Genomic DNA, 15,174 nt, shown 5'->3' with positions numbered 1-15,174 from the left:
ATGGAATGTCAAGCAGTATGGGATTAGCTCATGGATTGAGCAACAGTTGCACAGATGTATTCAACCAGCAGGTCACAGAACTAGGTTTGCCATCAAAAGCATTTGGCTGTATCATCATGTACATTTGTGTAAGTGTTCACGCGTCAATGTGGTGCTTCTTCCCCAACAAAATGAAATATAGTTGACAGTATGAGATTTAGACACACTAACATGGAGTCAATGCAGTGTTTTACGGCAGCAATACTGTAATCATGCATTATGTAACAACCTACATTTTTTAGGAATGGAATTGCATGACTGTCTTTTAAGAAAATAAAGTTAACGCAAACTGGTCTTTGCCAGACAGAATATAGTTGGCTTAATAAAAGTATCATCCCAATTACTTCTGGTTCTCAATTATTTGAAAACAAAAAAACTCTTGCCTAGCACTCTCATGCAGGTCTTTAGCACTAAGAGTGCAGGAGAGGATTACTACTGTACTCTCTCCATTAGCCCCTTTTGAACCTGTAGTGAACAGAGAAAGGAGATTGGAGAGGGCACTGAGGGCAAGAGGAATGCAGGGTGGGCTGTACTTTCGTTGAACAGGGTAACAAACAGCTAGCTTTGCTACACAAGTGTCAATTTAATAAGCAAACCTACACAATTGCATAGCAAATTGCTATGTGGCACTGCTTATTTTATGCATGTGTGTGTATATTGTATATATTCAACTGAAAAAACTTTGTTAAAGGGACGTTATGGTTACAAGTAAAACCGAAAAAACCACATAAATTCGCCAGTTATGGTAAGCTAAGCAGCCATAACTGGCACCACCACTGTGCACTGCTAAGGCATTGACATCACTGAATACGTCACATATCTGGGCCACTTGTTTTGAGTTAACTGACATGATGAGGCTAGTTTTTTGTTTTTACTGACAATGAGAATTTTCAAAATTTAAAAGGTGCTATGTACCTACACATTAACCTTTTTATATGTTCTTAAAGTACTTTCCTTAGAGTTTAATCTGAGCTCATAGTCCTCATACATGGGCAATAAGCACACCTCAAACACACAATTTGTGTACATGATGATTAACTCTAATGTTGTCATTTGTTGGTGCTGTTGTTTCTTTCTTCCTTACTTTAGTTTCCCTGTATGTGCCTCTAATGTGTATGCATTGTGTGTTTTCTTTCTACTAACACAAGTGTGTGGTAAGTTTTCAATTGTTACATATTTATTCCATGTTTCACATTACTCAAAACTCTCATAAGGTAGCATTCATTATATCACTATCGAAAATTACCAGATTAAAAATGTTACTTCTATGGTGCATACTGCAACCATTGCCTATATGTATGTATGATTAGGTTCCTCTACTAAAAATAACACCAGAATATACTGATTGTTTACAAGAGAACATTATTTAATGCATTAAGTAGTTCATGATAGTACTCTCAATCTACCCTAACATCTTGTTTCCGACATTATAAAGTCAACCCCTTGTGGGGACTGTTAATTAAAATGTATTTAATATATTATGAAAGATGCTAGACATGCTAAACATTTGTATTCCTTCTATCATAGCAACACTGTGTACTTCAATTATAGCATTTCAACACAATGCATAGATTTCCTGTTTCAAGACATCAAAATACAATCTTCTTTATCCAAGTGATACCTTCCATTTATCTATCAGAATACTTTTGGTACATTAAATGTGGTGCAGGGAATTCTTACATGTGCATACAATATTTTATAAGTATGTGTGTCCAACTTCAATCTGAATATGCGTATACAGCTTTCAATCTACATGCATGTGGTTTTCAGTGTATGTGAGGATTTGTAGGTGTCCCAAGAGGTCTTGAATTTAATGGGTGCAGCAAAGGGAATGAGATTTGAACCCGATGAGATCTCCCTATTCTTCGAGTGTGTGAGCATAGAATTTTGACTCTTCTTACCTTTGGGTTTGAAATTGTTATCCACTGAAACTCAAGACAAAGAAGAAAACATGAGGTTGAGAACATTTAAAAATTCAAATAGTGCGAGAAACTTGCATGAGCATTGGATCTGTAGTCTGCAACCTATTGGTAGCCTCAACAAAAATAATTTGCTGTAATAATGATAGCCAACCGTAAAACAAACTGCAATCAGTTGTGATGTCAAATGTATTGGATTTAAGTAGGGGTGTTACAACAAGAGTTATTTTATTATAAATGCGTGCACCTCCCTAAAAAGACTACTCATGAGTCCATTGTTTTTAAGAACATCTCATTTATTTGCAATGAGTTTTGAGTAAGTCAAACCCTTCTTTGATTGAAATTATATGGTTTCTTTGTTTGTGAACAGGAATGCATTTGTTGATGAATCACAGAGGCCAAAATTGAAGACAATAGCAGAAAGTTACTTGGAATACCTATTTGGGTCAGAAGATGGACAGCTGGTAACTTACGGCTTTTTTTAAATGTGTTTTTCTTTTTTTCCGTTATCTCTCAATACACTTCAGATGGGAAGACATCCTGCAAGATAAGAATATCCTTTCTTGAGGCCAATCTTGGTGTATTAAGAATGTGTTCTTCCGGCATCAACATGATTGTCTTCCTGTAAACACATACTCATGAACTTGGCAACATTATAATCTATTTAGCTAGTCTTATTTGTGTAAATAAGAAAAGGGTCCTCCCTTTCCCCATCTTCCAAGAGGGGTTTCCCTGCCTCAAAATCAGTACTAAAAAGGTCTGCCAGAATGTCCATCACATTAATCTCCACTGCCCTGTTTCACAACATATGTCTATCCCTCACACTACAACTAAAGGATAAACTACAGAAATTCCTTCCTCAGGAGAATGGCTCCCTTCTCCTGCTTCTCAGATAGTGCCCAAAAAGAATGTTCTCTTACAACAAAAGTGACAAGGGGAATGTCTACCTTCCCCTGGCTTGCGGCTTTCACCCAGTTTTTATACAATTGCACGTCTAGGAAAATAACTTCCTTCTCCTGGTGTAGATCTATACAATTTCCAATAAAACCAAGTGGAATGTCTCCCTTACCCTGGTGTCTCCAGCATGACTCTCAGCTCAGGACTGAAATAATGCCTCCCTTCTCCTGGTATTACGTGGCACAGTTCACAACAAGGCCAGGGGGAATGACTCCCTTTCCCTAGCATCTTTAACACAACACTGAGTCTGTACCAAGAGAATGACTCCCTTCTCCTGGTATTACTTGGTACAGTTCACTTATTAGTTAGATTGGCTAAAGCATGGCGCAGTTCACATCATGGCCAGGGGGAATGACTCCCTTCCTCTGGCGTCTTTATCACAACTCCTAGTTTGTTATCAGGAGAATGACTGTGTCCTCCTGGTGTAACCTGACCCAGTTCCTTCTCACTGCTTTCAGCTTGCGGTACCCTTTTCCACTCTGGTTTGTTGTTAGCAAAGTCCCAAATCTTGTTGGGGTCCCAGACCCTTCTCTGGTGGTCAGTGTGCCAAGGAAGACCTCCTCTTAGGCTCTGTGTCTGCTTTCAGGTCCCAGATCCTTCACTGGTGGTCAGTGGTTTTCTTTTTCCCTCTGACAAGGACGGTTTCTTCTTATGCTCTCTGTATTTGTTTTCGGGTCCCAGAACCTTCTCCGGTGGTCAGTTGGTTTTTGTCTGCCGAAGCCATGAGAAAGATGATGCTGGAGGAACGACCGACACTGGCTAGGCACAATAGTTGGTCCACTCGCTCTGGGCAGAGGGAAAGCTGTTTGAGGGTCTCTCTTGTCTGTTCCCTCGTCCCCTTCGGATCTCCCGTACCTCTGCTTACCTTCTCTGGGGCTTTGGTACGTCACTGGGGCTTTTCTGGCACCCGGATTGGCTCTGTCGGCTCTTCGGATATCTCTCCTTGTCAGGATCTGCAGGGCGGCATATCCCTGCATGGCTCAGCTTACTTCCCTCTCTCGGTCGTGTGCTCGGGTCTGCACCGGCAGACCCAACGGAGAACTCCCACAGCTGCTTGCCGGCATTCTCTACATCTTCCTCCCGCTAGTCCGCTAGCTGGATTTGAATATCCCGTGTTGGAAATCTGCTACACCTGCTTCCTCTCACGGCTGTGCTCAACTCTGCAGCCAGTCTTGACACATTTGATAGTCCTTTGTTCCTTTGCATACATTGTATCCAGTTTCTCCCATGCAGATTGTAAAAGTTCTTCGCCCCTGTTAATAACTTAATACTCATGCCTTCTCGGGGCCACTTAGTACCAGTGTTAGCACAGACAATGACATTCATGTCTCCTATGCTCTAGTTCTTTTGGCTTTATCTCCTATGTTACAACAATATATAGGTTTGCTTTTAATGTAAAGATTCTGATCATTAGGGAGGGCTTGTGAATGTCGGGAAGTGGCAACATTCAATGGGCTGTACCCCAGATGATCGTCCTTGTCCCCAGAGGGGGAGTATCTCCCCATGAGGTCCTCCCACACCAAACCACCCCTAGGGGGAATATTGGGTCACACCTCTCTAGCCTTATGGAAAAGGCTCCCCTTGGGGAGAAGTGACGACACCTTGTGAATCATCACATACCCTTCCCGCAATGCTGCTAGCTTCCCCATCTAGGATTGAAGATTGGGTTTTTCTAGTTCTACAGGATTCTCTTTCGATCGGTCTTGGATTACCACCCTCTATCATTTTTATCTTTAGTTCTATTTGTGCCACATGGGAGACCCACTGATTGAACTGTGCAACAGTAGTACCTATGACTAATTAATTCGGCCGGTAGGTTAGGATTTACTGTCACTGTGAGCCCCATTTCAGTTCCCATGATGTTTATAGGTATTTTTGTTTATGGGTAGGTTTTTGTGTGTCCAGGTATGCAGCAGACTTATTTTTCTGGGGCTTTTATCCACTGTATAGGTAGACATTTTGGGTGTATAGCACAAGCTTCACTCCCGCTATCTATGTTGGCCTTAATTATCTTTCCTTGAATGGTAGCAGGTATTCTATAGGTGTTTCGGTTTTACGTGTAGAAATAATGACACTTATTCTTTTTCTTCATTTTTCTTCCCTTAGGGAATCAGAGTTCTGTTCAAACTGAGTTGATGTTATGGGGAGGCCTGGGCATAAAGAATATTTAAGTAAGCCAACCCAGAACTTTTTTTTCTTTGTCCTCCTTGTCCTTTTTAGGGCCTTGTAAAGATGGTAAGCGGGAAGAAATATTCAAATTTAAGGGGCAATGCCTGGTGAGATGACTGAACTTTCTACATGAATGACATGCAGAACCCTATGTGGAAGGTGAAGATATGGACCCATCTTACTCCCAGTTGTGAGAGTATTAACCAAGGCTGCATCAGTTCCCTCTAGCTGGTTGAACATCTCGATTTCTCCTGGGTAACAGAAGGGGTTTACCAGACTAGTCTGTTCTCCCTTTCCTTCTTGTTTCACCATGAAACTATTCCGGGGAAGGCCAGCAAACGGGGGGGTTAGGGGGGCTCAACTCAAGAGTGTCTGGGTTGTCTATTGGAAGAGACTGGTCAGGAGTTTTTTCTTTCAAAACTGTGGTCATAGGTTGGATCCCCTGAATGGTCACAAAGGACTGCTGGGAAATGTCCACTGGGACTGCCTGAACTTTTCTTGTACTTCCTCTGGACGAAAGGGTGGGAGGAGGACTCAAATCAAGGGGGCAGCACTTTGCAATGGGACCCAATACCTTTGCACAGCATACAGGTGTTTTAGTGGTTGATAACGCTGGAGATGTAATACTGGGATTGCCTTTACTTTCGTCACTGGGACTAATACAAAAAGGTTCCCTTTCCTGAGTCAGTTGTCATTCTACTTTCTCCAGATTTTTGGGTGTTTCAGAGCGCTCCTAGCAGTGGATGATATTATCAGTTCTAACTGGTCCTCCCCCTCTTTACATTTTACAGAAACCCCACTCTGATTTAAGGCCAAAGAGGTTGGTTATTTGAGTCTCCAGGTTTTCTTCCTCTCTCTGGGAGGTTTGGGGGGCGGGAAGGGATGTTTTCCTGACCACTGGGGACTTGAGACTTTCTTTTCCCCCAAGGGAATACCATCTCCCTGAGTACCTATATGATAGTTAGGGACCAGCTCTGCCTTCAATTCAGTACTAATTCGAAAAATGTTCTGGGGCTTTTTCTAGACAGAGGGTATCTCTGGGGTGGTGATGGTCTTCTCTCTGTACTGTCGTGGTGGACTTTCCCTAAGAATCTAATAAATTAAATACCCGACTATTCTGCCCTCTGAATCTTAATAGGGTTGCAGGAGAAATTTAAAAGAATTACTTTTAGGTTTTTGTCCCAGGGCAAGAGGGACTCTAAGCCATTCTTCCCCCAAGGTTTGCCTGGCAGATTTACCTATGTGGCTAAACCGCTACTGACTGTAACGAGCCAGCAATGAGAGGCGGACCCAAGGTGTTCATATTTTTAAACAAAGACATTTATCAAATGAAAAAGAGCTTGGGGGAATTTCCTTTCTAGCTCTAGTGTAAAGAGGAATTTCCCTAGCTAAAAAGCAAAACTAAGGCTCTGTCTGTGTCAGGAAGTCTGTAAATAATAATCTGTTCTTGTGTACAAAATGTCCTATCCTGGCCCTCGCACTATAAACAAAATAACAAAGGGTGCAAGGAAATGTCTTTAACTTGATGATGGCAAAAGTGTTCAAAACTGAAAGTAATAACTCCAACGGAAATGTTCTCCATGGTTAAAGGCCCTTGGACCCACAGGAGGTTTCCCTTCCCCTAGATTCTTCAAATAGGCTTGTAAAAAAAATCCTTTCAGTAACAGTTCCTTTTAGACCTGCTTTGGACTCACAAAGTTCTTGTTTAAGCAGCAAAGCTCTGTATAAGTATTTCTGTGAAATTATTGTAGCTTTGTAGATTGCCTGGTATACTCCCCTGCCAGTCTTCTTTTGTACGTTTGCAGATGATCTGGTCTGCTCTCCTACCAGAAATCTTGGTTCAATCTCAACTGTCTGATATAATCGCCTGCCAATGCTTCTTTTGTAGGTTTCTCAGTTCTTTAGTTACATCAGACTACCATATACCATGAGGTGCTTGGTATATCTATCTTAGGCAATGCTTGTTGTGAGAAACCCAAGGGTATTCTCCCAGTAAGACCTCGAGAATCCCTTATTCAGGGGGCCAGGACACGGCCATCGCTGTTGGATCCAGTTCCTGCGGGTGGACCAGTGGGGGAGGATCACCTGGATAGGGTAACCCGGGGTTATGCTCGGGGGGGAAATACCCCAGGTGAGATGTGGTATAGTGCCAGAGAAGCATAGAAGGGCAAGATATCTGAGGCTTTCATGGGCTGTATTGCATCTGCCTCTCTTCCTCCTGTTAGATCTCTCCGGCCCACATCCAGCAACCCCTATGTACGTAATCAATCCTCTAAGGTTCCAAACCCGGTTACATCCACAAAACATAACTCCCTGAATCCTTGGTTCACCATTCTCCATTCAAATACTCCCCATCCTTCTTCTTCCCATCCCTCTGATTATCATTTTCCATATTCCCAACCTGATCAGACAAAACACTACGATTCCCACAATCCCCTTTGTTCATGTCACAACCCCAGCTATTCCCACTTACCCCGCAAACCCTACCAATCCCGTCCCTTTGATTGTCATCTTCCAAAATCCCAACTTATTAGGATAGAACACTACCATTCCCACCATCCCCTATGTTCTGTTCTTCATTCCGGCCATTTTCGTCCATTACACAAACCTTCCCTATACCGTCCCATAGGAGACTCTGCTGGCACTCCAAATCACCCCCCACCCCTCTTTTCCGATACAAATACTTTTGTATACCCAAGACAATGGACTGATGTAAAACCTGTTTACCTGACGTCCCAACACAAGGGTCAGGCACAGTCAGGCAATTGACTTAAATCACACACATCTGACGCCCGTCCTTTTCCCTACAGGGATACAAGGTGGAGCCTTAGAGTACAGTACGACCAAGGCGAGCATGGCAGACAGCACGACGAGCCGGCTAAGCAGGCGTGGCATTTCAAGTGAAGAAGAACGGCGGGAGGAATCAGGAGGGTGGCGAGGCAAGAAGTAACCTTGCCCTTTTCGCCCCAGACCCGCAGAACCTTTGTGGAGGAGAGCCTAAGGCCACGAACAATAGCACAAGTGTCTTGCAGCAGATGTCAACGGGACACAGGGCAAGCCTATGCTGATAATGAGGAGCGAGGGATGCTCCTGCGGCCGTGGTACTGGCCTTGACTCCAGAAAAGCCAAAAGGACAAGCGGTTCATCACAGCCGGTGAGTCGACGGGAGAATCATTAAGAAACAAGCTGTGTTGAGTGAGAGAATCGCAAAGTGACAAGTTTGAACCAAGTTCAATGAACTGTGAATGAACTGTAAAAGTGTTAAGGGGAGACTAGCTGCAGAGGGAAATCGGCATCACCTGGGTGCTAACTGAAGAGACTCTGGTCGAGCCCCATATGAGAGAAACTACAGATACCAGAAGGCTATAGGTAGCCAGCAAAATAAGTCAAAGTGGTCATGCAGAGGCTCAAGCAAAATCCCTGTACAATCGGAAGACTTTGATCTACAAGCACTGTGAAAGAAAGGGAAGTGAATCCCGCAAACATTGAACTGTTTAAAAGAGAATGTTGAAAGTAAAGAGGGGTGAGCCACTATCACCCTGATCAAAAGCCACAGTAAACCCGATGAAGGGAGGTTAAGAATCGAAAGGGGTCGGAGCCCAGCAGAGAGGAATACAAGGGTGAAAAGTTGTGACCCCAAGAGAACAGTGAAAGCAAAATTAAGACACGGCAAGAGTGAACCCGAAGGAGGGATGCCAGAGAAGAGGGGTCCGAGCCCAGCAGAGGGAGATCCGGAGGTGAAGCTATCACCCAAGTACTAGCAGTCAAGAGGGGTTCGAGCCTGCCAGAGAGAGATCCAGGGGTGAAGCCATCATCGGAGTACCGCCAGTTAAGAAGGGTCAGAGCCCAACGGAGGGAGATCTGGGGGTGAAGCTATCATCCAAACTACTATAAGTGAGAAGAATTGACATATAATACGATATGTAAAGGGTCAGCGTCCAGAAGAGGGGAACCCAGGGGTGTACTCATCACCCAGCGAACATTGGAAACAAACTTTAATTTGTAAAAGGATCTTTGGGTTTTGTTATCGGAACACGTCAGGCCCCGAAGGAAAGAGACTTTCTAAGGAAACAAGACTTGGCCATCGACATTCCTGAGAACTGCCAGTGGAACTAGCGTCTTGTGCTGAAAAAGCCTGAGACTGCACTGTGCTCCAAGCTCCCATTTTACCCTGTATTCAAAATGTGGGGAAGGGAGACCCAGGCTACTGCATCCTGACATATTATTTGAGAACACTTCTTTCTTTTCTTGAGAACTATCCTACACCGCTTTTTGGATTAGTTGTGAGGTTTGGCAATAGGTTTCTTAGTATAGGCCTTTTTATTTTAACACAACGCCACTAGGACTGCCTTATTTTTCATTTGATGGTCGACGCTTGCTGCCACTTTAGATATAGGTTTAGACTAGGTGTTTTTCCAACCTGCATACAGCATTCGTTGTTCAATAAACACCCTTGAACTGTGATCATTTGTGTCCGTCTTACTTGTCACCATGAGTTTCTCACATAGTTCAAACCTCTCCCCCACATTAGCATCTCACACATCTTCATTGTGTTGAGGTTCGCCTTTGGACTTTGTCTTGGTTACATTGAAACATTCTTCTTACTTTGTCTTGCTTGCATTTAAACATTCTTCTTATTGGGTTTTGATTTTGTAAACTTTGGAATTTGCACACATCAGCAATTTTGTACCATTCGTACAATTTGTGTTCTTACGCCCGTCCGAATGCTCAGGGTCCTCAGCTGCTTTGGGCACACTCACTGGGCTTTTCCTACCGTTTTCTGATATTCTTTGCCACTTTTTGAGATGGCTGCCTCATTCCTATTCCATTGGGAAGTGTGCAGACGTTCTCACAGCTGCTTACGCTGCTCTGCAGTGACTCGCCAGCTTCCCTTTTCATTCGGGAATGAAGATTGCTGCTTCAGCGAGCGGTCTGACCTCCAGGAGCTCCAGCGACCCCCTTGGCTCACACAGGCCTTCTCTTCCTCCGTTCCAGCAGCCTTCTCTGTATTAATGAGTCCCGACCTGGGGCTTAACATCCTCTCCTTCACAGCTCACTTCCATAGTGATTTGTCCATCTTTAAATGTCCCGCACACTGAAGGTACGGCAAAACAACTAGTCTGCGTGTGAGAAATTGCATTCCTGTTCCTTTACACAAACTCCTTACTACTTCTTCCTCGTCGCAGTACCTAAGTGATTATGGGAGTTGGAGTCCATAGATGATATTGGTATCTCAACTCTCATCTGGTTTTCCATCAGGATTACACATAAGGGCAGATCAGAAAAGGTGTTGTGTATGTGCTGTAGGTGTTTCAGGCTGAGGGCCTGAGCAGACTGACAATAGACCACCAGAAACTCAGGGATTAGGGGGTCTTCCTCATGGGAAGGGGGGGGAATACTGCATCTTCTCCAATGGAGTCAAAACATCTCCCCGGTAGTTATCTCCTCCAACATGATCCTCCCTCATATAACCGCCCCCAGAGTCAAGGATCAGGTAGCGGCTGCCCTCCCCTGACCACATGGGAGGAGGCCACCGCTGGGGAATTTGTGATGACTCCACTGGATTCATCACATACCCTTCCCCTAATGTCGCTTGTTCTCTCAGCACCTATTGGAAAACGGGAAAGGAAGTCCACATTACCTTGTACCTTGTTCCTTTCCTTTCCTTTGCTCCACAGTAAAACAATAGGGCTGTAAATCTAACAACAAGGGCAGGACTCTTGCATTAGTGCCTTTGCTGAGCATGGTCTGTATCGAGTCTGAATTTCATGCCTGTCAGATAGTATTTGAGGTAGGTTATGGCCCACTTAATTGCCAACATTTCTTGTTCGAGAGTTGCACAGTTTTTCTCCTTTGGAAATAATTTACTATTGATATTGAGGATGGGATGCTCTATACTGTCATGGTCTTGTGAAAGAACTGCACTTATGCCAATATGAGAGGCGTCTGTTTGCAGAATGTTGTAATCTGCCACCTTCAATACAAGTTCGCTACACAAAATGTGTTTGAGTTTGTCAAAAGCGTAGTTGATCTTCGTTATGCCATTTCATTCTCTGGGGCTCAGCATTTTTGAGTTTATCATTAACACAAGATGTTATAGATGAAGGGTTAGGGAGAAACCACAGGCAATATCCTACTAAACCCAGAAATGCTCTTTGATCACTCCTCATTTTGGGATTTGGGGGTTCTTTCACTGCTTTGACTTTTTATGTCTGGGGCTGAACACGTCTGTTCCCTGCTGACCTAGCTAGATGCCATTTCTTTGGGTTTGCTGTGAGTCCAGCTTTTCGTAGTGCGCTAGTAACTAAATATAGATGGTGAGCATGCTGTTTCCCAGACTTACTGTGGATGAGGATATAATCGATGTATTCTCCACAGAAAGATGCATATTGGCAGAGAGTTTTTGATTGATTGATATTTTATTTCTATTGCGCTTGTACACAAGTGTTTCAGGGCGCGACAAGGCAAGGGAGGGGAACAGGGGAGAACAAAACGGCGATCTTACTAGGCCCAGTGACATCGAGAACGCGCAAGTGCATGGGAGAGGGGGGAGGGGAAAAGTGCATGGAAGGGTGTAAAGACTGGTAGGGGGTGGTCTGTACTTCTGCTCTCTATATGGTAGAGGGGAGGCACAGAGGACCCCAGCCTAGATTCTCTATTCGGTAGCTATGGTCGAGCAATCAAGGCCTAGCTTCTCAGGAGGTGATGCAGGCTGGTTCTTAAGTACAGTGTAGTCCCCAAGCCCCCACAAAGGAATGTCCACACACTGTATTGGTTAGAACACAGTCTTTATATAATCAATATTCAAGGTTATGTACACTTATCATAATAACTCACTTTGTACTTAGGAAAATCAACAATGGCAAATATATACAATTCTAAAGTGGTACCACCCTTTGTATTAGATCTCATTAAAGTGCATCAACAATACTGTAACAATGTCACACAGATCAATAGAGTGAAACCAGCAATAGAGAGAGGAGAGAAAATAAGATGGTTGAGCAATAGGCAGAATACTGGCCCCTACCACTATACACATATATTGTTCTGCAAGTCTTATTCCCTCCTATAATGTTTTTACCCCCCCAATGTACCTGGTGGAGTCGAGTTCTTCGAAGAGGCGTCGACAGATCCTTCTTGAGCGACCCCCTTTCAAGCGGGAGTCACGGATCGTCGAGAGGCGTCGAGAAGCGTCGAGGAACTCTGCGTTCGGCGGCGGGGAATCGACGGCCCTTCTTAAATGCCTTCCCTTTCAAGCGGGAGACACGGGGCGTCGAAAGTCCGTCGAGGAACTCGGCGTTCGGCGTCGGGGAATCGACGGCCCTTCTTGAATGCCTTCCCTTTCAAGCGGGAGACACGGGGCGTCGAACGTCCGACAACAAACAGGGTAGAACGGCGTCGATGAGGCGGCAGCTTCGATCCAAGCGGTGCTCGTCGACGACGGAGCGTCGGGGTCCTGCAAGGCAGAGGCGTGCGGGGCACCTCGATGACAATTGTTCTGGACCGCAAAGATTGTGGAGACGGGGGCCCAGCAAGAGCGTCGAGTCGTTCGAGTCTTTGTGGTCTTCGGGTGGCGGGAAACCCACCGGTAGGTTTCTCCTCGGCGTGTTGGTCGTCCTCGACTTTCTCCGGCAGGATAAATCGGTCGACGGTGCGGACGAGGGAGTCCTTCGATTCAAATGTTCTTAGGCAAGGAGCGGACGGCTCCGGTCGTCGGCGGCACAGCGTCAAGTGGTTCCCACGGCTGGACAACACAACTTCGACGGGCCTCCAGCGGTTACACAAACCTGCGAACCCTGGTCGACGGCAATGGACTTCGACGACGGCGATGTCCGGGTGCTTCACTTTGATCTCCTCGGCGGTCCCGTCTCGGGTCGGCAGCCTTTCGAGGGTCTGACTTCCAGGGGGCTTCGGCGAAGATGTAGCGGTGCTCGATGATCCCTCGGAGCACGGGAAGAGGGCGCCTTACCAGGTACTCTCTCGGGTCAGTCCTCGACGAATTCGGCAGCTTTCAGATCGGTCAAAGCAAGTGCAACAGCAAGTCTTCTTCTTCTTCCAGCTGGACGTCGAGGATCAGCAGTTCCAGTTACTCTTAGAGTGGAGACTCAGCTTCTGAACGCTTCTGAACAATTACCAGTGGTGAGAAGTCCCCAGATATACTATTCTGTCTCTCATCCATACTGCTGGCACACACTCAGCAGCCAATCATACAGAAGGGCATTCATGCAGTCAGTCAGCCAATCAGGCACACAGTGCATTCAGGCCACACTCCTCCCTTTCAGGCACTCACAACAAGGAATGTGGATTGGGACAAGTACCCAGCCATTCAACGCTACACACTACACACTGCATTCAGGCCAGTTTCGGGCAGGGCTGTCTCAGTCTTTGTCTCTCATGCCAGAAACCAGACAACCACGACAAGGAGTGTATATTGGTCACACACTCCATTCACCCAGGTCCCACCCACAGGAGGTACCCACAACATACACTCACTGGGAAGGCTCCAGTCAGTCCAGCTGGGCCTTCACAACAACACCATATATGGAACTTCCACCCAACAGCCAGTCAGGGGGAAGGGACAGAGTCAGGGCTTCCCAGGACTTTGGGAAAACAAGGTAACAGGCAATAGAAAGCAAGAGGCCACAGGGGCCATCTTGTTTCCTATCAGGAATCAACTGATCCCAATGGCAGGGCCTGGGTATCCCAAAATGGAGGACACCCAGAGCACCTGTCAAATTCAGCATGGAGCTGCCACCAGCCCATACCCTGCTCTGTGAGCCACCCACAGGTGCCCAAAAACATACACTAGGGGCACAGGGTTGTACCCCTACCCATGGGTGCCATAAAGGTATCCCATGGGTCTGTTCACCAAACCAAAAGAGAGAGCTGCACTGCCAGGAGTCCCACATGGACTCCTGGGCAGAAACCACGACAGAACACACGATAAAAAGCAGTAAAGGACAAGGATTCAGAGGCCCTGTCCCTCTGATGCATTTCCAGCATCACAAAGGGGGAGAGGTGGAAAGTGTGAAGCAGAGGAGAAACAGATAAATAACAATAAATAAATAATAAAGGCAACAAACAGTGGTAATGAAGCCAGCAATTTGCAAGTGCTGGGTTTAAGGCAGCAGACAGGGTAGGTCTGATAAGTGCAGGAAGAAAAGGGGGGGGCTGTATGGGTACAGATACAGACCCAAATGCAAGGGGTGGCCCGGAGGCAGTGCAGGAGGGTGGCAGGATGAGCAGGTACCTGGGCCCAAAAGACAGAGGGTGGCCAGGTGCACGGTGCTGAGAGAGAACAGATCAGCAGGGGAGAGGGGGAGCGAAGGCAAAAGAAAAGAGGAAGGTCTTGAGGTGCTTCCGGAACCAGAGATGGTTCTCCTCAAGTTTTAGAGTGGCAGGGAGGCTGTTACAGAGGGAGGCCCCAGCCAAAGAGAGAGATCTACCCTCAGCTCGTTTCTTAGAAAAACGACTGACCCTGAGTGAGTTGGAGGTAGAGGAGCGAAGAGCTCGAGAGGGGAGGTATTTGCAGAGGGATAGCTGAAGGTATTTTGGACCCAGGCCCCAGAAAGCCTTGTGGACAATGCAGAGGGTTTTGAATTTAATCCTTGCATCCACTGGGAGCCAGTGGAGAGATTTCAGAGCTGGAGAGATACGATCCCAGGGCTTGAGGCCAAGGACAAGTCTCGCAGTCCTGTTCTGGATTAGTTGCAGAGGGCGGAGAGTAGAGGCAGGTAGATTTAGAAAGAGGCTGTTATAATAGTCCAAGCTAGAGGGAACCAGAGCTTGAGCTACCATGAGCTTCTGGGGCAAGGAGAGGAAAGGCAGAGTACCTCTGAGGAGGTGCAGTTAGAAATGTGACTTTTTAGAGACCTCAGCGAGGTGGGCGGAGAAGGAAAGGGTGGAGTCAAAGATGACCCCGAGGTTCTTAGCCTTGCAGGTGGGGGTAGGAGGAGGGCCAAGGGAGGCTGGCCAGAGAGTGAGGGGAAAGGATGGTGAAGGTGTGCCGATGAGGAGGATCTCCGTCTTGCTGGCATTCAGACAAAGATCATTGGCGGCACACCAATCTTGAATGGCAGTTAGGCAATCA

General features: G+C 45.9%; 1 protein-coding gene across 2 annotated transcripts in view; it reads left to right on the top strand.

Annotated features, from left to right (window-relative positions):
- FBXL13 (F-box and leucine rich repeat protein 13) overlaps positions 1 to 15,174 on the top strand; it is a 2,326,763-nt gene that overhangs the window by 239,130 nt on the left and 2,072,459 nt on the right. For both annotated transcript variants that reach the window (XM_069628059.1, XM_069628058.1), the window contains exon 3: positions 2,329 to 2,422. In XM_069628059.1, coding sequence (XP_069484160.1) covers positions 2,329 to 2,422 — 94 coding nt within the window. The remainder of the gene's footprint in view (positions 1 to 2,328; positions 2,423 to 15,174) is intronic.

The sequence above is a fragment of the Ambystoma mexicanum genome, chromosome 12 (assembly GCF_040938575.1).
Source record: "Ambystoma mexicanum isolate Mex_15411 chromosome 12, UKY_AmexF1_1, whole genome shotgun sequence".
In the NCBI taxonomy this organism is placed as follows: domain Eukaryota; kingdom Metazoa; phylum Chordata; class Amphibia; order Caudata; family Ambystomatidae; genus Ambystoma; species Ambystoma mexicanum.
The sequence above is the reverse complement of the archived record's forward strand: the minus strand, read 5'-3'. Positions and strand labels throughout refer to the sequence as shown.